This window comes from Struthio camelus, chromosome 3 (assembly GCF_040807025.1).
Source record: "Struthio camelus isolate bStrCam1 chromosome 3, bStrCam1.hap1, whole genome shotgun sequence".
Classification (NCBI taxonomy): domain Eukaryota; kingdom Metazoa; phylum Chordata; class Aves; order Struthioniformes; family Struthionidae; genus Struthio; species Struthio camelus.
The window spans coordinates 90,902,644-90,927,684 of record NC_090944.1 but is presented as its reverse complement, the minus strand read 5'-3'; the positions used below and the strand labels follow the sequence as shown (position 1 = coordinate 90,927,684).

Below are 25,041 nucleotides of genomic sequence, written 5' to 3'. Positions count from 1 at the left end.
TTTGGAGGCTTACCAAATTAAAACTCTGTGAAAGTGGTGGGAAGCCTGCTGTTCTGTCATTATCACAGAATAAAGTAGTACAGCATTCTGGCTATCTGATGTTATCCATTGTAGTCTTAGTAATTCAACCTAGAGGAAAGTAGACTGAAATATTTTCTCAAAAGGGAAAGCACTGTCTGTGAGGTGGATTTTACTTTTTGTTGATCAGTCTTTTTTCCTATTCAGGAAAAATAGAATGTTTTTTGTCACTGTTAAGTAACATCAACTTTTTTGTAATTTAATGTTTAGCTGATAAATTTAGACGAAAACTGGAAGAGCTGGAGAAAGAGAAAAATTCTTTAAAATTTCAACTTCCTTCAAGACATCCTTCAATTAGCAGTTTTTTGGACAGATTTGTTACCCAAGTTCAAGCAGCATTGCACTGGGCCACAGATCGGTAAGTTTGTTAGTTCCTTATTGTACAAAATGGCACTTCTATTTTTCTTGAAATGATGAATACAGTTAAAGAAAAACTTAGATTTTAATTTATGAAAAATACAGAATTTTAACGACTTTCTAGCATGTAGACATGGAGCATGCTTAGGAAAGTTTATCTAATCTTTGGTTTTTTTTCCTACAACCCTTTTGGAATTGCCCTAAAAAAGACTGGTCGTGATAAACTGGTGAACTAAATGCATCTTTTCTCACTGATGTTGAGTGAGAATGGGATTGAATCCTGACATAGCAGTTTAGATATACGACAGCAGGGCAGCCTGAGCAGTGGTTCCCCATGGAGTTAATTCTGATGCTCATTTTCAGGCAATGGATGGACATTTAAATATCAAGTAAAAACAGATTCTTCTCTGAGATGCATAGACCTTTGGGAGCCTCCTTTTATGCATCATTTGTTAAGTGGCAGTAATGTGCTCAGCACTGTACAAAGTCACAAAACATCTCAGTGTTTCCTTGAAGGGATAACAACTACAAAGGCGGAGGGAACGTGAGATTCATTGGATGACCCAAGGGAGGTAGTTAGCTTAGGAAGAAAGTCATCTGTATTTCTGGGTCTTTCTTCAGCTACGCTACTGGTTAAATTTGTTAAAAATAATAAGGTTCTACCTAAGTATTGGAAGTTCTTCTCAAATGCTATAGCACAAATGAAAAATAAAACAAAAAAAACCCCTTTTGTTTTCTGGCAGCCAGCATTTATAAAGTCTGCAGTATGCTAGTCAGTAAATTTGGGTGTATTTTTTATGTATGTGAAAAGTAGATAAAATCCATAGAGATAACTTTATCGATTTTATTGAGAGGTTATCGACTAATTTTTTTAAGCCTTTTTTAGCCTCTATTTATTGTATTTAGTAATGAGACGTATTTAAAACTGACTGCGTTCCCTCAGGACTATTTCCTTCTACCTTCTGATCCCTTAAGAAGCTGTTTTACGGTTCCATAAAGATTAGGATACAATGTTGTGTGTTTTGACATTAAGATGTGTTCCCTTTATGCGTTAATTTGTAATAATGTTTTTGGCTTTAGAAGCAGTATTTGCTTTAATGTCGTAGAAAATGATTCACTGAGCATCCTTAAAATATGCAGGCTGCTTGAAATATTTATTTATTTATAATGACACTGTTCCTGTTCCTCTGATGATTGTATCTGTAATTCTTTTCTTTGCACAGGTCTAAGAGCAGTGCCATTCTTCAGGGTCAGATGATTATCTTCTTACTCTTCACCTTTTTGCCTTGCCTGCACTCCTCTCTTTGAGCTAGACTTTGACTATTGTTGTTGTTGTGTCTGTCACCCCTTCTTTTTTCCTCATTAGATTCATTTTTGTTTTATTATTAGAGTCATAGTGTTTAGATTAGATTATTAGATTCATTAGTGTTTCACACCACTTTGTCTGCAGTCTGACCTTTTTGTTGATGGAGTGAGCATACGCTTTCTCTTTGATGGAGGTGTTTAAAATGTTTCTATGCCAGCAGTATTTGTAAGCAGGACAGGATAGAAAGCAGAGCTGCTTCTTCCATGGAGAACTTGTAGATTTCTGTCTTTGTTTCATACTGAATCAGAACAAAACCAAGATATCAAAGATCATTCTTTCCCCCTGGAAGATGAAAAAGATGAGTCAGGCTAGTCCCTGAAGACTACAACATTGTAATTTTGCTGTAGTCAGGCCAGTCTGTCCTCCTTAACGCTGAAGAACTTCAATGAAAAACGTGTATGGTGGGTTATTTGTTTAATACACAGGACTCAAATTCTTGTCCTGCTTTTGTTTTGCACTATTAAAATATGAGACAAGAGATTTTAGGTGGACACATTAAGTGTCAACATGGGATGCTGTGGGCAGCTGATACAAGCAATGTTTAGCATAGGCACATGGGTTTGGCGAGATCAGAGATCTTGTGTCTGTTTCCTAACTGCCAGGTAGATGGCAGTATATGTGATTTCCAAGGAGGTTCTGAGAACAATCTTTGTTTTTCATGAAACGTTCCTCAATTTTTCATCAGCCAGTCAGAAATTTCTATTGCACATAGCTCTCCAAAAGGTGCAGCTCTTACTAACAGAAGAATGCTTCAGAGCTGCTGGGAATTGCAGTTGGCTGGAGTCGTAAGGGCACATGCACAGTGATGGCCTGGCACCCCCCACACAGATGGCTCTTTGTTCTATTTTGTTATTGCAGAAATACTGATACACGGTCATCGTATCCATTTTGTTTAAGTATTAATGCTGTTTATGTTAGAACGAGGGTTTTTTTTTTGTTGCTATTTTTTTTCGCGTGCTCTTCAATCCGTAGAGAGGAAGTAAAATATGCATGTGTCCTGCAGAAAAGACATGAATCTTTTGGTCTACGCACTTGATAAACATCTGTGCGTGGAGATCATAATTGTGTGGTTAATCATGGTAAACCAGACTTGTGATGCATGTTTTGTGTGTGGCATGAATGTGTTTATTTTGCAAGACTGCGACGGGAAATCGTACTTCAAAAACGTCCTTCCTTTGAGACAATGTTTTTAACAAGGTATTGAAATGCATCTCTACCCTTTGTGTGGAAATACGTGTATGTGCCTGTAGATACGGATTCAGAAATGCAATTGTCCGTGCAGTTGCGCAGGCCCTCGTGCAGGAATATGCATGAGAAAATAGATTTGCATCGTTTGCAGGTGGATTTTGAGAGGTTGATTAGAAACTTGACACTTAATGTAATGCACTGATTACCTTGGGATCAAATCATGTAAAGATTTACAGCTGAGGGCTTTACCGACCACTGTGAGATGTGATTTTAAAAGAACTCACTGTGCAAAAGTGAAGTAAAATTTGGCACCATGGAGCAAACACTCCAGATGATCTCTAGTGTGGGCTTCAAAAACTGACAGAAGCTGCAAAAAGGGCTTTGGCAAGTTTCTAAACTTCTGTCTAAAAGAGATTTTTCTCTATATTGATAGAAATTACACATCTTAGTTTTGCTTCTTTCAAGGCAGTGATGGATAAATTTCTGAAAAATGAAGTAGCTGGGGGAAGCCTGAAGCTATACAAGTTTTCCTTTTTCTTTCTTGAGCATGTTGTAAAAACAGTGTAAATGTTTGATATAATAAAGGAAGATATGCCAAGGAAAATCTCTTGTTCTCTAGCTGTGCATCTATTTAAGATGTGATTGTTACTCTGATGAGGGACTGTTATGACTCTGAAGGTAACATATAGCATTCTTTTCTCTTTAATCTCTGAGAAGCAGGTACCCCGTGATAACACTAATTTTTAGTTTTTGTCACTTTTCTAAGGGTTAAAAATGAAGAAACCCAGCTCTGGCAAGAAAATGAACTTAAACTTTTGAGATCTACCTACCAGGAGAGGATTCAGGTTTCGGCCACAAAACGAAACCAGCTTTTTCAAGAAAAGAAATGGTTACAGGTAACAGGACTAAAAAGTTGTCTATAAGAACCAATGCTGCATGGGGAAAAGCTTGTAAGCTGTCAGACGGAATTAAATAAACTTATTGTAATAGTGACTTTGCTTCTGTGTAGCAATTAGAGCCTTGGCTGTAGTCCAGTTGATAATCTAAGTGATGATTGGAGATGGCAGCCACAGGAGCTGTGTTAATCTCGTTACAGAAAAGCAGAACTGGAAGGCTCAGTGGCTTGTGTGCGCGCTTTAACTTTCCTTGTTAGATTTTTGTGCGTGCTCTTTGTGTTCTAATTTGACATTTTTCACTGATCTTAAAAAGTTTTTATTTGAAGGTGAAAAGTGTTTTGAAGGAAGCAATCTCTCATCCGGTTCAGGATAGATTTGATTATCAATATGTGACTTACCAGCTTTTGTTCGTGAAAGATGGTCTTTACCTTTCAGGAGGATGCAGCAGTCGTCATGGAAAAGTCAGCATTTGCCAGCAATAACTTTGCACTGACACATGATGTCACAATGTAGTAATGATTGGCAAATGTAATGTTTTTAGGATGGCTTCTGTCCAAATTAAAATCTGCAAGTCTTGTAAGCGTAATTTAACTCTTTCTTTTCACTGTCCTTCAAAAATCTCAGTTTATTTTCTAGTACAAATCTTACCTCTACTTCAGTGTCTACCTTAGAGATCACGCTTGGCAATGTGTCCTCTTAGACAGCTGGTGGTAAGGTCTGGTTTTCTTTATTCCTGTGGTCTTTTCTTGAAATCTCATTATTTTTATACTTTTCTTCCTTTAGTGGATCTGCCAGTGTAGTAATCTTTGTGTGTGTGTGCACATAGCTGCACATATATACACATACATATGTATATGTATATATATATGTATGTGTATATGTATGTGTATATATGTGAATATATATATGCATATAAAGAAAGAAAGAAACAGAAAAGATCATCTTAGATGATGGATTTAAAGTCTTACTTAGATCAAGAAATGTTTTTCCTATCCTATTCATCACCTTTGCATTGTTTGAATTTATTTCATCAGCACATAAGAGCAGACACTGTCTAGTGTAACATTATCGAGGTTAATTATTAACTATTTCTGGTGATCTAGACATCCAGCCAACCACGTTAAGATATTCCAGTGAGAACTGCTGTACTTAAAATCCCATGCCAGCTAATACAACTGTACTTAATCCAGGTGAATTTTTATTTCTGAGTAGTGATGCTGGAGACAAATTATCCACACCATTGTACGTGAATGCCATATACAAGCATGGCATGATCGAAATGACCATAAACTCTAGATTCGAGAAAGGGCTGATTTGCGATGGGCTCCCAGCATGCCTTAAGGATTGCTCCTGCCCAGAAACTCATGTGATTGGAAATGATTTTTTTTCTCCCTTTCTTTCTCTTTCTTCCTCTCAGTTCCCTTCTCCCCTCTCACATCTGTGCTTGCCTTCAGTGATTGGAGAAAGCCTGTGACAGTACCTAAAATCTGCATACTGATATTGCTACTGCAGTCTCTGCTTTGTGGACAACACTAGCCCATTGCTGAAGCTAGAGCTTTACAATCAGTAGTGATTAGCTGTCATGTTAGAAATCTAAGCGTAAATTCAAATCCACATAGTCAAACTCGAGCTTATGGTTAGTGAGCCAAAAATCATCTGTTGCTCCTTGCTGAGAGACTTTAAGTCCTTTTTATCTCTCTCTGGAGCCTGACCAAGAGCACATGAAAGACTTCTTGGCATTTTGTGGAAAAGAATGAGAGAGAATTCCAGTTTACTGGCTAAAATTTCCATTCCTCCAAGAATGCGTGTGAAGTATTCTCAAGCAGAGTAGCTTTCTCTTTGTGCATAGAAGTTCTATGCCTCTGGTATCTATTTATGTTGTAAAAACATTTCAGTATGAAAGTGTGTCATAAAATCAAATTCTGTTCATCTTCCTTTCTGTTTCCATGTAGGCTGCTTATTGCAGTGATTACAATTACAACAATTTCAAAGAATATGAAGGTCGTTGTATTAAGTACGGTCTATTAAGATTTTGGCAGTATTCCCAAACCTGCAGTACAGGGACAGAATTGTCCTTTGTGCACGCTAGAAGCCTGACTTGAGACTGAAAGAAACAAAACTGATGTTTTTGGTGTGCTGACCTTTATGTCCTTGACAAATGCCTGGAGTTGAAACATGGGCCACTGTCCTCTTGTAGCTAAATTTAAAAGAAAAAAAGGAAGAAAATAATTGATGCATCTAGTGCACAGCACTAGTATACGTTGAATTATTCAAGCCAGGGCTCAAAGGTGCAAGAACTGTTTTATCGATAGAGAATGAAGAAGTGAATTGTTGTCAAAAACCACATGATAATGTTCATTTTGTAATGCCTAATTATTTACCTCAATTTTTTTTTCTCTTTTACCATACTGAATATGGTCAGAGCATAGAATTATGAGCTTTGATTTCTGTTGAGAGTATTAGATAGCACTTCAGAGATCTCTCTTATTGGTTCTGTGGAAAATGATGAACATTCAATTTGTGGCTGTATGTGAAGATAATAGTTTAAGTGGCTTATAAAGTTTCACAGAGACGATAAGAAACGTAGGAATAGAATCAAATTCTCCAGTATGACGTTCAACTACTTAGACAGCAAGACTTTTCTCTAGTTCCCTTCTGTAATTTTTTCCTCAGCTTTCAAATTCTGGGACAAATGAGCCAAGGGCCATGCGATCAGCGGCCCTGCTCCTTCTGTAAGTGCTCTCGTTACTAGGTGCAAGCTATCTTTTGGGTTTCCAAGGAAAAAATTCCAAGGATGTGCTCTTGCAACAAATGTCTGTATCATAGTGCATGTGATTTGTACTTCTGGCTGGCTGAGTGCACTTGAGATCTGAGTGATGGTAATTTTAAGTTAAGGGGGTAATTTTATAAGTGTTTTCTATTGAAATTAAATAGTAATGTAAAAAAGACTGGAAAGACAGTCAGTTATTCACCGTTTGCATCCTGTGCCTGATGTTGGACTGGAAGCCTAGAGGAACTATGGCAGGGATATTTTTGCAACGGGACTGGTAGGCTTCACTTAAGGATCACTTTAGCTGCCAATCTGTGACGAGCTTCTATTATGTATCAACTGAGATTCAGATTTTTTAAAAGTTTGTTTCTTAGGAAATATTGGCTTATTTTTAAAGGCAAAGCATGCCTGTGGCAGTTGATGTTGGAGCAGAAGCTTGAAATTTGCTGTTGAAGTGTAAGTGGGGAGACTCGAGCTGTGAAGTGCTAGAGTTTCTAAATACAATGGATGTAAGAATTTTTGAATGTCAGCACAAGAATGACTTTTCCTTTAACATTGTGCTAAAAAGAGCCAAACTGCACTGAAAAAGAGCCATTTTTTTGCCTCCGTTTTCTGAGAAAATTCAGCAAACTCCTATCAAGTATTAACAATTTCTGTTAAAGTTTGCTAGAATTATAAGCTGCCAAAACCAATACTACTGAAATGTGTTGGACAACCTTAATTCATGCTACTTTTGAGACTTGTAGTTTATTTTTCTAGGGAGAAAGCTTTTTCTTTGATGGGGTTAATCAATAAACTTGGATTTCCGTTCTGTGCAGAACGAAATCGAAGACCTCCGAGCAAGGCTGGCCACATTAGAAGCAAAAGATCAACAGTTAAGAAGAGAAATTGAAGAGCAAGACAGGCTTATTCAGGCACATGACTGTGAACTGACTGCTTTGGTTGACTGTGTTTCTTTGAGAGAGCTACAGGAAATAAGCAAGGCTGTGGATGACACTTTAGCATCGTCCTATCAAATCCCGTTCAGTTTGGATCTTCCGGGGACAATAAAGAGGTATTGAATTTTCAGTATGTTGTCAGTGATGTACTGGGTTTTTTCATCTTTCCAATGTATTGTTGGATTGACTGTCAGTTGTTTTCACGATAGTTGTGCCAGCTAATTAGCTGGGTTCAGGCACTTTAAAATTTTCTAAGAACAGATGTCAAATGTTTTAATATTAATATGTTTCCTTAGGAAAGAAGATCCTGTAGTTATTTGAAGGTCTTGCACTTCTTATTTTTTATGTTAAAGAGCCACCTACAGAAAGCATTTGAATCCATCAGCTATTAATAGCTATCATCGAGTTAAGCTATTTCTTGTTAACTGATGGATTTGTTTTTTTCCCCTCAGATTGGCAATGCAGTAATTACAATATGTTTCTTACAGCCTGAAAATGTGTTCTAGGTACCATCCAAACAAATATTAGCGATGCTTCTTGCTTCAGTGAGCTTCCAGTCATAACAGAGCCAGCTGTGGTGAGAGAGGGGCTCAGACAATAGACTTGAGGTAGTGGGAGGAGTGATACGGCACTAAAATTTTGAGAACAGCTACAGTTAAATGCACAGCATATGGTTCCTCTAAATGAAAAAGTAGCTACACGTGGTAACCTTTTCGGAATTACTTCATCTTTATTTACAAAAAGAATAGAAGTGCTTCAGGGCCTAAATCATACCAACGGGCCAGGGGGATGTTGGTGGTAGAACTCTGAAAATGTTACTACTTTTATGTGTGTGTGTAACCAGGACAAAATAAAATTCCTATTTATCTTAACTTTCATTTCTTCCAGATAATCCAGAAAAGCAGTATATCCCTTCATGTTTTTCTCCCTTCGTGTTTGTTGGATTTAGTTTGGTTTTATTAAATTATATTAACATTCATGAGAAATTGCTGCTCATGTGTTCTAATTTATACAGGTGGTTTTTTCTTTTTTTTTCTTTTTTCTCTTTTTTTTTCTTTTTTTTTTAAGTCAGCAGAACATCCCAGAGAGGAGTTATTCTTCTCTTTTGAGGTTTGTTTAAAATTTTGAATTAGATTATCTTTAATATTTTTAATAGTAATTTACACTTATGTTTCTGACATGGAGGAATAAAAGGTCTCAAGCAGTTTTTGTGAAAACTGTTGCTGTGATTTGAATTTTCTCTTAGTTTTGAATTTGCTTACAAGAGAACATTCAGGTTTTCTCTCATACTGCTGATGCAACATTTGAGTTGCACTTAATACTTGGTCTTTGGGAAGTTCTTCAGAAAAAGTCCTAAATTAGTACTGATTCAGGGAAAGTGTCTTGCTCTGGATTCTTCTGTCACCAGCACTGTGAATAACACAATCACTTCAGGGAATGCTGAGTTGGTTTTTTGAAGTGGGTTCAGAACTTTAATGGAGAAGATGTATAACTACTTTCCTTCCTTTCTGTTCATTTTTGAATGGTGCCTTGAATGCTACTTTTTTGGTTTAATTTTATTTGTTAATTGAACTTTGGGTCCCGAGCACCAATAATGAGTTAGGTGCTGCTCTTTACCATAGCTGGGGTTCCCTAGTTGCATGTGGAGACAGATAAATGCCAGGTTAGGATGAACAAGGAAACACGCTTAGGTGGGAATCTTTGACAGCCTTCAGGAACAGTTTTAAATCTCCTACCTCAGGGTGTACTTGCAAGTTCATTCCCAAAAGCTTTTTCTGACTTGAACTGATGGCAGTAATGCAGACGCCCACTTATGGCACAGCGACCCAGTGCCTAGCACCCTGGGTTCAGGAAGCGGAAGGTCTTGGTCTAGGCCCTCTTTGGCCTGACTGGATTTGAACCTGCGGCTCCCAGAGCTTTACAGATGGCTCTTATCTGCCAAGGATTTCAGTGTCATGGGAGGAACTGTGCTCCATTACAATTCTTAAGTTGGGCTGTGATGTATCCAGGGATGCAAGATGTCAAAATCTGGCAAAAGGCCGGAAGGAGAATGAGGAAGAGCAGGGCTGACGCTGGGAGAGTGGGACTGGAGAGGACTAGTGGTTATAGCACTCATCTGAGATGGGAAAGAGACCTGATTGTGATAGTTGTTGAGGTAGTTGACAACTTTCCATCAGTGAGGTGCTAGATGTATTTTTCTTTTCCAAAGTAGAGGTGAAGTCAGCTGGTAGGAACGTGCCACAACCTGGTTGATGCAGCCTCTCAGAGAAGCAAGATGCCACTCACCATTTGTTCAGCAGGTTCTTGCCTCTGCAGGAGATGATGGTTCCCTCTGAATTCAAAACTTAGGGGGAGCTACTGTTTCTTGTAGGTGTTTTCTCAACTTAATGTGGCTTCTTGGTCTGCTATGTCCCATTCAAAATCTGCACAAGGATTGTGTTTACTGTGCCTGGTGCTCTACTGAAAAATGCACAAGCTGTCTTGGGAGCAAGGACAGAAATCTCCAGTCCAGCTGTGAGCCAACCATTTGACTTTGTCCTGTGGCTCCGTCTTTGCCTTGGTCTGCCTTTGGTTCTTGGGTCTCTTCCCTGAAACCATCTGCTACTTTTGGTAACTGAAAGCATTTCAGAGCTGTGTGGCATCATGTTCTGCAAGCATAGGTTTCCAGGATGGCTTCTTTGCCACTTGTTGCATCCAAGTCATACTATATGTCTAAAAGGGCTGGGGGGTGGGGAGGGGATATAAACAATTTATTATCGATGAAGGTCAGACTCACAGTTAGACTGAACAAAATGATGAGTGCCTTCCTTTTGTAAGTGTGCAGTCCATCATACCTCATGTACAGTGATCTTATGTGTCTTCATCCGGTTATACTCTGTTTTCTTTTTATACATCACGAAAAAGCAGCAAGCAGAGATTAAGACATCTGGTGTCATTATACTTCCTGTGTGCCTATGGAAGTCACCTGCGTTGTCACAGAATTAAGGAATAATTTAGGAGGACGTCTGGTCAAATCCCTGCTTAAAGCTGGGCCAACCTCAAAGTTAAATCCAATTTCGAAGTTAGATCAGGTTGCTCAGGGCCCTGTCTGGCTGAGTTTTGAGTATCTCTAAGGATGGAGATTTTTCCCTGGGCGTGCTAGGTCTGACCACCCTCTCTGTGAACCTTCTCCCCTCGCCCCCATATCTAGCCAGAATTTCCCTTGTTGCGACTTGTTTTGGCTCCTAAATCAGTACTTCCTGTGAAAGACAATTGTATATTAGATAAGAGGTTAAACGCTAGACAAAACCAGTTGAGCTTATTAGGTGCTGTTAAGTTTTAAATTCCTAACACCTGAGATATTTTATGTGGAAGAGATTTTACTGGAAATGCACACTTTATTTTATGAATCATTTTAGAGGAGAAAAAAATAAGTCTTTTAAAGTCAGACCTTGCTTGTGGGAAATAAAGTTGTACCCATGCACATACACTAAAGATCAGTGCTTACACAGACCCTCATTCAATACCGATAGGCTGTACAGGCCAAACTCCTGGCCACTGAAAGCAAGATAGTGTATTGTTATTCCAACTGCATTATGCTAGTCAGTAAAGTACTGCTATAATGTGCTTTTGTGTAATTATTGGGTTTAGCACTGCATTTAGCACTGGAATAACACAGGGCTGATGTGAAGCATCTGTAGGGCTTTACATTTGTAGGGCTACAAACGATGATGAGGGGACTGGAGCATCTCTCCTTGAAGAAAGGCTGAGAGAGCTGGGCCTGTTTAGCCTGGAGAAGAGAAGACTGAGAGGGGGATGTGATCAATGTGTGCAAGTATCTGAAGGGGGAGTGTCAAGAGGATGAGGCCAGTCTCTTCTCCGTGGTGCCCGGGGACAGGACAAGAGGCAACGGGCGCAAACTGAAACACAGGACGTTCCATCTGAGCATGAGGAAAAACTTTCCTCACTTTCCTGGGAGGGTGACAGAGCGCTGGCACAGGTTGCCCAGAGAGGTAGTGGCGTCTCCTTCCCTGGAGATATTCAAAACCTGCCTGGAGGCAATCCTGGGAAATACGCTCTAGAGGACCCTGCTTGAGCAGGACGGTTGGACTGGATGATCTCCAGAGAGATCATCAGATCTCCCTTCCAACCTCAACCATTCTGTGATTTTGTGATCTCTTAAAACAATACGTGGTATAATGAATCATACTGAGTCGCTTGCAGCTCACTGTAAAATACAGATAATTTGCTTTTCTCTGTCTAAATGTTATTAAATGTACAGTAGCAACTTGTTAAAGCCAACTTTTGGGAGCATGAGAAAACATCTTAAATGAAGAATAATTGCCCCGGATAGATCTGTGCAGAAGCAAGAGCACAAAACAATGTAACAGTAGGTGCTGTGCTGTTCCAAACTTATTTTTCTTGTCAAGCATTGTTATTTTCAGGGAGTTTAATACCCTTTTATGTTTTCTTGTTTGTCTTTTGTATGTGGCTGATGTTTTGAAAACAAAAAGCTTTTGTCAGTAACTATAATGTGCTTTGAGTTTGAAGAATTGAGGAATGTTACAAGCATAACCTTGGGCCCTGTCTTCAGTGCTGTTGGAAGCCTAGGTTAAAAGATGGCCAGTTCACGTGCAGTCAAATACGTTAGCTTGCTTTTTGACAGGGATTCTCGTAAAGTTGAGACCACAAAACGGGATCATGTTGCTGTGAAGACAGGCATAATTGTTCTTAGTAATCTAAAGGCAGTACTAATTATTATAAAATGCAGAAATTGAAGTACAAAAACTCACTTTACTTGCATGAGGTGTGCTAATGCTGTGTTTAAAATGTGGGAGCAGCTGGCATTGCATGCTATTACACGTTTGTGTTTTAAGTAAAGATGACATCCTGGAATCAGGAAAAAAAAGTGAGTCTGAGTGTTTTAAGTGTTAAGTGTTTTCTTTCCTGGAGATTGCAAGAGTAACAAAATGTATCATTTCAGTATCTCCTGCTGAAGAGGATCCAGTTTCAGAAATGCATTTTTTAACTGTGTAACTCGAATCTTCTACTTACTAAGTAAGACAGTGTTAAATGTTTGATTTATTCTCTTCCATGCCACTGTTCTCCTTTTTTGTGTTTCTCTCCATTTCACAATGGAAACTGGGGAAGTCTGTTCCATTTCTGTTCATATTTAGTTTAGCATTTTCTCTTTTGATTTTACCCATATCTGCGGATGATACTATGTATGTGACTGTACAGCATGTCATCCTTAAAATAAATCGCACAGTTCCATATGGACTGTTATCTGACCACTGAATGCTGGTTGAAAAAAAAAAGAAATTCGATTAAATATCTTTCAAAATATTGGAATACACTACCTCTTCTTCCGCTCTTCCCATGGAACAATCTTTAATTAGTAGGAATTTGTTCCACGGAGTGTGTGGGGGGATGGTCAGAAGATATGGAAAATTTCAATTTTATATATTAGTTGTTACGGTACTGTCGTGGCCAGTGGCACAAGGAACAGAACTTGGAAGTTTTATGCAACCATTTCACTCTGCTTTAGTGATGCCTGGAGCTCATCTAACAAAGATTAATTCGAAGTGAAGTACAAGTGCTCAAGGGGTGAAAACCTTATTAGTTGGAATATACTTGAACCATTCAGCAACATCAGTTGAGGCCAAAGCCTGACTGAGGCAAGAAAGGGTGTTTTTTTTTTTTTTTTTTTTTAGAGAAGTTGATTTACTTGTGAAAAGTGGGTGGAGCTGTGGGGGGCAGAGAGGAAATTTCACATACTCACTTTGAAAGAGTAGAGCTGTCATTCAGAATGGGTTACTGTCATTAGGAGAGTCTGTTTTGCATGTTTGTTGCTCTTCAAAGTACATCTCCACATAACATTCTTAGTTAACTTAGTGGTTAGCAAGCTGCCTTAAATTACTGAAGAAGTCTGAATGCAGCCACGTTTGTTTGCATCAGCCTTTAAACAAAAAATCTCAGCTTTAATGAGAGTTAGGGTGCAATTTGTTCTGCTTATTCTATCTTTTCAAAAAGATATCTGTTGTTTGCTAGATGATATGCTATCTGGCTAGGAAAGTGCTTTTTAAACGTATGGGTTGAGGTTTTCATCGGCTATTTCTGTGAAAATGCATGCATATCGAAAATACGCTCTGGATATAGAGGGGTAGTGCAAATACAAAGAGCAAGGGAATGAAATGGCTTCGTAGTATCAGAAAGTTTCTGCTAGAGAGCACAAGAGTGCTAATGTTCCTGACTGATGGGTCTATGTAAAGGACAGCAAAGAATTGAATTGTACCTTTAATGCCTGGTAACCTTAATTTCTTTACTTCAGGGAGTTTTTTGACTTTCTGCTTGGCTGGGGATTTTTCTGTCTGCACTTTTTCCTGATTTCACAACTCTGGTAGACCTTGATTGCACGTAGAAAATGATGTTGGTAGGTTTAGACAGAGGCAGAATAATAATTTTTTTTTTTTTTTTAGAAGTTCTTCCTGAAGATTTTTAGTAGAGAATAAATAGTTATCTTTTACTGATGATGGTTGAAGCATGTGTTTTGGTGTGGACATGCATATGTGTCTGGTCCTAACATTCTTGCTCCTGTACTGTACAGGAGAATAAAGTTTCTGGTCTCCTTGCTCTTTACTGTTTCTTATTCTGTACACAATCTTTCTTCCTTATCTCTTGTCAAAAATCAGTCTCTCTCTCACTCACACCCATGCTAGTATGTGTCCATATGGTACTGCTGTAAAATACTGAAAATCCAGGGAAAGGATAATATTAAAAAGGGATGCAAGTGAGTAAAAAAAGCTGAGAAAAAAGGGCTTTTTTCCTTTACTGTCCTTCTTAAACATGCACACGCTTAACTGAGGAGGTTTGAGCTGTGTCAGATGCACGGACAAAGCAGTGCACTGAGCACCTTGCTGAGTGGCCACCACAGCTAGAGCCTAATCATCTGGTCGTGGGAGTGAAGAAGAGGGAGCCCTCCCTCACCTCAGCAATTCAGCTCCTGCAGACTTGCAGAGGTGAAGTAATTGAGAGACAGCGTTTGCATGTGAAATGCACCAAGTGAGAAAATGCTGCCCAGCCCACATAACAGCTCTTCCTGTTGTTCACTTGTATCCCAGTCATAAGCTTTGGACGTGGGAGCCTTCAAGGCTGCTGACAGCTTTGCTCCTCCCACAGGCCTGCTTGTGCTGGTTTAATTTGGATCAGTGATCTTCTGCGACCTGAGGATGATGCACAGGTCACTTTGAGTATTCGCCTTACTGCCTTCAGCCCTTTCATGTTGCTTTGATGTTTTTTTGTTTTGTTTTGTTTTAAGTTTAACATAAAATTGTGAAACTGTTCTCTGTGATAGGAAATGTATCTGTCTACACTGTGTGAGATGAACCAAAATACAATTATGGAATACTTAAGATATAACGCTACTGATAACAATGCCGCCCTTATAGCTAGGTATAATGAAGACGGTATTGTGCCCTGTTTATTTTATTGTAGTTCTTTTGCTTAATGATCCATTGATCCATTTGCTTCTTTATGCTGAGCTTCAGAGAGCTTCACAAAGACCGCGGCAGTCGGCTTGCAGCCGAGCGAGGGAACCAGGCAGCCCTTCCCTGGCCCCTGGGCAGCGCCCTGCCCTGGGGAATTCCCCAGGCTTCTGGCCCACGTAGCGACCGGCTGAACAGCCAACTGCCTCTGCCCTGATGGGGTTTTTTTTGAGGGGAAATTCCAAATATTGCATCAAATTCAGACCCTGAGCTGTGACAGGATGATTGTCTGATTTTTCAGCTGTGTCGCAGGGCTGAGTTTGCGTTTTGAGACGGCTGTCATTGTAGTTTTCTGCAAGTTTCTGGGAGAGGCTGAGACGAGTCATAGGCAAAAGAAGATTCCTCTCTCTTGCCTGGTGACCTGAGTGGTTAGCAAGCTCCTCTTTCTTTTTGTAGCTAGACAGATAGCAGTTCTCTATTTTGTCTACATAAAGTTGATTTCTTTCCCTGGTTCTCGATTGAAGGATGCAGTCCCTGAGCAAGTAGCTTTGTTTCTTTTTTTTCCTTACTTATGTGAGCAACTCTAGAAGGAACTTTCTACCAAAATCCTGGAATACCAAACAACGTGCTTCAGAACGTGACGTGAATTTGCAAGCCAAAGGCATCGGGCAGGAGCTGTCAGAGCCAGAAACTGTGGCAAAGGACAATGTCGTCGTGTCCCCGGCAGTCTGGTACTGTGCATGAGCAGAGTCCTTCGTGCCGTGGCTCTGCGGTTGGGACTGCCTCTCGTCCCCTTGGTCCTGATGGGCCCCCTTGGTGCAGAGCGGAGCGAGGCTTGTGCAAAGTCTGGGCCTGGGCCATAGGCACAGGCCTTCCTTGTGAGGAACAGGAGAGGTCAGAAACCCGGTAGGGAAAGGAGAGAATAAGTCTTCCAACTCTGAGGACAGAGGCTAGCGATCTAAACTGTTTTGAAGCACTGTTGGAGGCAGTTTTCCCTCCTCCTAAAGCAGGATTGTTTTGAAGGAAAAGGTCCTAGCAAAAAGGTGAGTACCCCCGTGTGCAGTGTAGTGAGTAATCTGGTTTCCCCAGCTGAGCGGGTGGTTGCCCCTGCTTGCTCTAACAGCTTCCAGTGGGGTGGAGCAGCCCATAAAGTCCAGGCCACAGATGTGCTAATTCCTCTGGGTATGCAGGCAGGCAATGAGCTTTATTTTTCCTTACGGAAAAATGACCAGCTGTCGCAGTCAGTGTATGGTACTGATTAATGTTCTATGTAATATAGAGAAATGGTTAACAACAATACCCAGGTATAGACCCTTTCAGGCAGTGTAGTACAGTGATTGTTATTCTTAGGAGGATAATTGCAGCTACCCTTGGCAAGCTATAGTATATATACAACTTTTCTCATGCACCCCAGAAAGGTGTAGTATAAGGATGGGAATCTCTTGGCACACCAGAAAATCTGGGGAAAGCGTTTGGATGTCATGACCTGCCGCTGCAGAGAGCCATTTTGTTGCACCTTCGTTTTTCATCTGTTGCTCCTGTTCCGGGTACGAGCTGAGGCTGCAACGGCCCCAACCTCTCTGTTGCAGCAGATGACAGAAGAGTGACAGGAAGTAAAGCAGTGTGCAAATGGTTGGTTGAAATAGTGAGTTAACAGATTGCCGGTTCAGCTGCCTGTATGCTGTTTTATAAGGCTAGAAGATTTCTTAATAAATGACAGTGAAAATTCAGCTTGGAATCTTTTACTAAAGATGCCAGCAGTATCTTCTAGTGTGTCTGAACTTGCTGTTTCTAATAGAGGGATTTTATCTAAAAAACCAGCTACTATCCTAAACAAACTTTTCACAGCAAGTGCTGCCTCAGTATTCCTTTCGAGGGCAATACAAAGTAATAAAAATCTTTCTTAATCCTTTTTGCAAAAAAACCCACAAAGCATCTTCTAATGCCCTGATTTTTCTGCAGGCCTCCCATAATTAGGGCTAACGTCTGGCAGCGCTATAGCAGGTAAGGATCTTCTCAGTTTAGAATTCTTGTAAGAGCATCTTTTGGGCAGAATGGTGAGTTATTACAGTCTGTTTCTCCTAAGTATGAACAAGGTGCAGTCTTTGACGCTAGATGTGGACAAGTGCAATCACACAGCACCCTGTGATTCAGTGGGAAATCTTATTGGTAAGAAATCTTATTGTGGTTATGTAGAGATGCTGGGAAAGTCTACTTTTAGTTCTGCCTTGTGACAAACGCTGAGTGGAGGAATGCAAGTTTTGAAGCAGTTCTCGATGTAAAGAAAAAAAAGTACTACTCAGCAAACAATAGCCAGAAGAAGAGGAAGCTGCTGGGACAAAATCAGCTTGCTGCTGTTTCAGAGCTAGGTGCGTAATTTTGGTTTCTCATTTTTATTCCTTGAAGATCTATGTGGACTCAAAATGTGCAGAAGGTCCTGTGCTCCTGTACTTTAATGTACATCTGCTGATAATTATTGTCTCAAATCAGATTAATTTTTGAGGTTGGAAGCTTTCCAAGGTGAGACTTTGTATTTTACTTCTAATTCAGGTGACTAGCCCTTGTAACTGCCACAAATTTCATTTTCAGTATGAATTAAACGCAATTTTTTCCTTCTTCTATTTAGTGTCAAAGTCCACCCCTCAAGAGCACTGACAGATTGAGGTAGAGAAATTGGATTTTTACCACATGAATTCAGCAGAAATTTGTGTTTTTAATCAATGTTTAAGCAGCTCTATCTCCTTATAGAAGTTTTCTGTGGACTGTATTATCTAAGGAAAAATTGGAGTTTAGTTGGAAAATGTGGATTTGCATTTAAAGGATGACATTTTGTTCCCAACCTGGAGCTATGCTGCTGTGAAAATGCCATTGTTAAAGTCCCATTGATCATTGCACAAAGGAGAGGAACTTCTGTGCTTATCTGAAAAACTGCTTTCCTGGTATGGTCCTATCCAGATGTATAGCCCAGCAGGGCTTACAAACAGATCACATAGAATGAAGATAAAGTTGACATCCAAAGACTTGTTTGATTAGGTAGAATTCTGTGTGGTGGAGTGTTTAAAAAAAAAAAAAAAAAAAAGGTACTGTTTCATGATAGTTAATTTAATGCTTTAGTTCTGAGATTTCTTAACTGGACAGAGCTGTAGGGCCAGCAACACCCTTGTAGGTGTTCTCCTGCTAAGAAGCTGCACATTTTATCTGTAATCATGAGTGTGTTGATTTTGTTCAAAATTTTAGGTACAGGAGTCTTTTGTTATTCTTTATTTTAGTCAAAATTTCACATATCTAGGTTAAAGCTGCCTCCTGTTAAGCAGAGCTTTCTTCAAAAGCTTTTTTTTTTTTTTATTACTTGTCTTCAAAGCATTGTGAGAGATGCGCATCAAGGGACCTGTAAAAGTAGAAGAAAGTTATTGATTGTTTGATTTGATTTTGTATTGCAGACTTCTTCCCTGAAGGCCCAGGAAAGTCCCTAGACTTTGAATTTCTAGTGGATTTTTATTGAATTTTTGCCTTGATGTAGACTGTAGCAGATGTTCATGCCAAAAGTTCCCTGAGTAGTACTTCTGATTTCTTTTGCAAGGGACTGGACAAAAGCTTTTTGGAAAGTCAGCTTCTGTTTGCTGTTAAGTGCAGGACGAGAAGCATAGGGCTTGGTTTATATGTTTTCATCTTCTGAGAGAGCAGAACTTTTTGCTACTTCAGGATCAGAAAAAGAATCATGTTAGGGAAGTGAGAGTTGGAAAAGTCATCCTCTTTGCAGACTGTGACCATTAGAATCAGGTAGGTTATCCTTTGCAGGAAGTCTTAATACTCTAAGGCCAAATTCAAACATACTTTAAACAGCTTAAATTTGCTGATAGCCAAGGAAATACTTTTAAAAAGTCATTTTAAGTAGCAGGAAAATATTCGTATGAATTGAGGCCCAGCCCATCCTGTTTTCTCTTACATTTTAAACTTTCACAAGGTGAGCCTAGGTTTCTAGACAGCTTTCATGCAGCTCTTGCATTCAAGATTCAAATATGAGCAATTTTAAATTGTTCTGATTTGTGCTTACATTTGAAGAAAGGAAGTGTGTTTTTTGCTTAAGCACTGTAATGTGCTGCAGTGATAGGGAATGAAACAGTGGGACCTAGAATAACTTTTAGGCGGCAGCAATATATGGAAGAATATTAATATTCTCTGTTACAGGGTACCTCGTCTGCCTTTCAGTCTCTTTAGGCATGAGATGTCTCAGTTTCTATATGAAAAGAAGAATTTCCAGTATGGGATATATATATATAAATTTTTTTTTTTACAGTGGTACTTTCTCATAATTTTTAAACCATACGTGTAGTATTTTTGCTTGTGCAGTTCTGGAGGCTGTACTCTGCACACATTTTTTTGTCATTTTATGTATATTTTGTCATTGATACAGGAACTATTTCTGTTTAAGCGGTATATATATTCATAAATCTTTAATGTAGAGGTCAGCATGACTTGCCTTTTGGCCATTTTCATTCTTTCAATTTTTTTCTTAGGAAGCAAAGCATAAATACACAATAGCTTAAGATATGAAGGGAAGTATATTGGCAAAGTGGAAGGAAAGAAATTCGGAAACGTTCCTTCCTTTAGTAGAAAGCCCTTCTTCCCAGTATTGTACTTACTCAGCCTTCCTCTGAACAAAGCCACTTCCATAACGTCTGCCATTTCTTCATGTATATCATAGCTCCTCAGAATATTCTTTAAAAGGCTTTTTAAACACTACCTGTTGTATTAGGACGTTTACTGGCCTCTGGGGTCATGTAGGAAGCCTGTGATAGAGCGAGGATTGTGTGAACCAGACCACTCAATTCCCAAGCTTCCTTCTCTGTCCCCTGCTGCACTGCATTGTTTGTGTCTTTATTTTGCCCACGTCTTATTCCTAATTCTGAACGTCATTGTCTCAGCAATTTCCAACTGTGTTGTAACAATTCAACACGCTCAACACGTGTTTTTCTTTTAGGTCATCAGCATGAGATGCTTATAATACACTGACTTTCTTGAACTATTTGGATCTTTAAAGTTTTCCCTTAATCTGTTATTACATGCCATGTCAGCCTTGGATCCTAGAAGTGCAGCCTTCCCATATCCTCCTGCAATTCTCTGATTGAAGTCCATGTTTTGCCAACGTGTTACTTATTCATCATCCAGAAAGGGCTCGTGCCTTCCTAGTCTGGTCTAGTGGGTATACAATGAGGCCCTAAGATGTACTTTGCAAGTCTGCATTGCTTTTCTTTTCTTCTCTTCTCATTATATAGCCTCGTGTGTGTAATTCCATTGCAAGCAATTTAAATGGTAAGCCTACGTGGCTATCTGCATGAATGAGGAATCTATGTATATGATACATAGATTGCTGTCAGTTCTGCAAGCATTAAAAACCTTTCTTTTCCTGCCTTTAGTCAGTTAAATTTGTGTTAATTGAATTCCTGTCTTATTCTAGTCCTTCCATCAACCAGGTCAAGAACTTAGCATTCTCTGTGATGGAGTTAGCTTATATTGAATTTGAGAAGTAACTTCTAAATGGTCCTTGTAATAGATTGCAGAGACAGTGAGGACAAGCAGTCAAATCCCTGATTAGCTCTTCTGCCAGAGAAGAATAGCAATGAGTCAAAACTGTGGCTGTCTTCCTAGGCAAAAAATCAGTGTTATTCCAAGGAGCTCTTTTTAAAGCAATTTTCCCTGGTAGTCATAAGTAAAGCAACTTCTAAGCAGACCGAACGTCCCTCTTAAAATGAAGTATGATGCTCTAGGGTGCTGGTAAAAGAAAATACTATTTCTGCTTCAAGTCACTTGTAACAGATCATGGTTATTAAAACCCTTTGTCAATCGAATGAATCTGTATTGACTGACTCAGTTGCTGCTGCTAAAGCTGGAGCTTTGGCTTGTCAGATAATTGGAAGGCTTGTGGGGGGCTTCTCCAGGCTGGTGTTTTGTGATAGAAGAAAATGTGGGAATGAACTGAGTTAAATGACTATTTATAGTTGGTAACACTGGCTGGTTCATACAGTTTTGACTATTGCATGTGAAGCATGTGGGCTAATCTCTAAAAGGGATATGGAATTCCTACAGTATCACTCTAAAAGTTAAATAAATGTAAACCAAGGTGCAACTGGTGCTGTGAAATTCATAGCAGACATGGTACAAATACAGTTTTAAGAGTATGCACGAAAGTAGTAACTGTAATAAAAGGGTTCTTTAGATTCAAGTCTGTGTGGTTAATGTGGCTATCAGTAGCACAGATCAATACTGTGATTGACTGATTCTAAGTCTTTATTGATATTCTCCAGATTAATGTAAGATTGTCTCTTAAAATTACAGTTCTCCTCTTAATATAACGGCAGAGTGTGATTCCATACCTGTTTTTTTTTCAGTGACTTGATAGATATTTATAACAAGAAAACTGAATCAAAAGAGGCTTGCTTTTTCCCCCCCTCCACTCTCTCTCTCCCCATTCAACACTGGACCTGGAAGTTCACATGGGTTTGTGCATCATTGTTAGCAATAAAGATTCTGCAGTTGGGTCATAATTTGTTCTTGCCCTTTTTTTGGATGTATGGTTTAAAAAAATATTAAAAATTGACCTCACTTCCCTTTAGCTGGGTGAGCTCTGCGGAGCAGTGAAACACACTATGAATCTGTGGGGGCTTTTTGTCAGTAAAGTAAACAGATAGGAGGAAATGCACGCAGAAGGGACTTGTTAAAGAAAGAGGTGCCGTTGTTATAGTGTTATTCTTCTGGCTATAACTGCACTTTACGTTATGTTATGTCTTGGATCCTTAGAGTTGGATTGTATAAGCCAGTTACAGAACAATTGGGCCAGTCGCCTATTATTCATTCAATTACACGCTGCAGCCAGTTGACATCCGCACACAAAGCACAGTGCTTTTTTCCGTAACCAGCTCAAACGATGACTGTGGTAGATGCTCAAAGTATTTGGGAGCTCTGCAGAGTCTGAGAAAAGAAATGACTACGTATAGTTCGTTCCCTCTGGCACGCCCAGAGTTAGACAGGCATAGTTTTGTGTGTGATGTTTTGAGTTTTGTCCATATATTGCTGTAGAAAAGGTGGGTAAGGGAGAAATTTTGTGTAATGGCTAGCTGGCTGTTTTTCTGTTTGTTGTTTTACACCCATGTTAACTTACACAGTCAAATGCTCTTTCTTCTGAGGGGGCTGCCTCATCCGGAGCTGGAGGGAGGGCCGCGTGCTGAAGGGTGAATGAGCTGGTTGGCCTTGTTGTTCTGCAGGCTGAAAAGGTGTGTGCTCCAGAAAGCAAGGCGTTAGGGAGAGAAATACAAATAGCTTCCTCATTAACGCAATTAGGTGATACACTGGACAGCTGAATTCTGTTTCCGAGTCTGTCTTGCTTCCTGCCTGAAGCTGGACAAAATGTGCGAGCCAGCCTTTCTAGAGGTGCTCAGTGACTGCATATTCCTCATTTTCTGAGAGTCCAACTTCAGGTACTGTGGGATTCAGACCTGCAGAAATGCCGAGTCTTGAGATGGAATTCAGTTAAGTGCTAAGCTTGGAAAACACAAAGCAGCAAGGTCTCAAAAGAAAAACTGCGATGCTTAAAGGTGGGCAGCAAGGACTATACACGCGTGTCAAAATTGGCACTCGATGTTACTTTGCATTCTGAATAACAGTGCATTTATGTTTCTTTCACCTATAAACTGAATACAATGCAATGCTGAATACAATCTTTTAAGAATAACCTTGAAATACATCCAGTGATGTTTCTGAAATGGTTGGATACTTCAGTAATGAACACTAAAGAAAAGCTCAGAAATAAATTAATACTTTTTTTTCAGGAAGAACATCACGGGTGGGTTGTAGAATAAGTGCAATCTTTACAGGGAGGCTAAAAGGAAGTATTGAGATGCTGCTGATGGGGAGCGCTGACTGTCCTGTACACTGAAGTGTCTTACGAAAAAGAAAATAGCTTGTAATAATGTAATTGAACACTGTGTAAAAATGTGTATCTACAAAGCAGGAGGGAGGTAAATATTAAATGAACGTTGCAAAAATAATCTCCATGCTTACTCCTAATGTTTGACTAGTTGGCTTGAATTCTTGATCTTTACGTTAAAATGTAACTTTTGCCTTTGGTGCTTGTAAATTATCTCGCAGGATTATGTTGTGTTCAATAATAACAAGTTACTAAATTTACTTGTTTTTGGATATGGAAGAAAACCTTGAATTTGCTCCCACTAACATGGATTATACCTCAGAATTTCAGCCCATGTTGAATCAGCGTGGTACAAATATTTTGTATGGTTTTATTAAACTAAACAAAATGAGTAGTGATATTTCATTACTGTGAAGACAAATAAGTGCATTTGAATATTTCCTGGCAAAGCTGGAAACCTGGTTATAAGAGGATAGTTAACTGCATATCTTGGGACAGAAGCTTTCTTTTTGTTAAATGCTTGGTGATGGCCTAGGAAATACCAGTCCCGAACCCTATTTTGAACTTCTAGATACTACAGTTATGCAAATAATCACAACTGTGTTTTTCCTGGTAAATGAAATGGGTTTTTTAATACCTCATTAATTAAAAAGTGCAAAATTAGTCTGCAATCCATTTTGTGAAAAAATAGGAGTGAGCGGGTAGAATTGGGTGGAAAATGTTGGTTAGTCACTAGCAAAAGCAAAATATAAACACTGAAACCAAATACAAGGATTTTATCCTGTTGTTGGCTCTTTGTGCTAGTGTGAGTCATCTTAAAGCCTGTGTGCTTCCATATGAAAAAAATGTGTTTTGTGTAGCAGACGGTGATGAGCAGAGAAAGTCAACATTATTTTGTTTTATTTTAATCCCTTCTAGCCTTCAGGAAAGAGAACAATCGTTCAGCATGTCCATTAAAGAAACTACTGCCAAAGTAAGTACATGTCAGGTATCAGTTCTTCAGAACATTTAGAGAAGCAGGTAATACCTCTTCAATAAATTGTCCATATTTTGGAAAGTTAGTTTTATGGTGTGTCTTCTGAACAGATTTTATGTGTGAATATACTTAACCATACACTCTAAAATAAGAAACTTAAATTTGGACAAACCACTGAGATTATGCTTAAGGAAGCAGGTGGAGGGCTCTGCTTCTCGGCTCATTTTTACCAGTGTTCAGCGTTGCTGGCCTCGATTTAGAAACAGATATCTTTGCTTCATGAAATGAAAATGAACTGTGGTCACAATTTAATATTTTTTACTCTGTATAAAGAGCCTCTTACCTTCCTATGTGTCTGATTTGGTTGATTTGAAGGAAGGAAGAACATAAATAAAGTTCCTCTTTCCCCTTTAAAAGGGTTACTTTTTCCCCTCTCTTTAAATAATAATAAGCTAGCATCCAATTCTCACACTCCTTTAAAAACACGAAGGAGAGTGATGTGATGTATTTGGCATACCTTGGTTTCTAATCATAGACATAAATACTTTTTCTTTCATTTTCTTATTTCTCAGGGCCTCCTTCCAAGAAAGAGACTACTAAAGTTTTCTTTTTATATCAGAATAGGTCTGTGAGCCACAGGTAGCGCATCTTTGCTCCAAGAGTGCTTTAGAAGAAAAATTCATTTAATTGTATCTAATTCTTACAGCTCTATATGGAGCAGGGAAGGGAAAATATTTCTGGTTTTGATCATTAATCATTTTATACTGCGAAGTTCCTCCTTATGTTTGCAAATGTCTTGGGAATGTTAGTATAGTCCATCATAATTTGATACTTCTGCTCCCCCACCTGTTTTTTAATGATTATGAACAAAGTATCAAATAAAAGACTGTGGTTGACCTACAGATAATCCACTAAAGTTAATGAAGAGTTTGGTACTTTAGGGTGATTCATTGTTTGAGGCTGTATGGAAGCTCAAATGTAAGATACACATTTCATCTTCCCACCAAAAATGTGTGCATTACATTTTGAAGGCTTATTTTACAATGATTGGGCCTAGAGACTTTTTAAATAAGAGCTTAAACTTT

General features: G+C 39.1%; 1 protein-coding gene across 7 annotated transcripts in view; it reads left to right on the top strand.

Moving 5' to 3' along the window:
- Positions 1 to 25,041, top strand: part of DISC1 (DISC1 scaffold protein) — a 204,739-nt gene that overhangs the window by 64,138 nt on the left and 115,560 nt on the right. For all 7 annotated transcript variants that reach the window (XR_011140295.1, XR_011140296.1, XM_068939028.1 and 4 more), the window contains 4 exons: positions 289 to 436; positions 3,756 to 3,885; positions 7,474 to 7,709; positions 23,899 to 23,953. Coding sequence is in view for 5 of the 7 variants with exons in the window: in XM_068939028.1 (XP_068795129.1) it covers positions 289 to 436; positions 3,756 to 3,885; positions 7,474 to 7,709; positions 23,899 to 23,953 (569 nt within the window). In the remaining 2 variants the exon portion in view is untranslated. The remainder of the gene's footprint in view (positions 1 to 288; positions 437 to 3,755; positions 3,886 to 7,473; positions 7,710 to 23,898; positions 23,954 to 25,041) is intronic.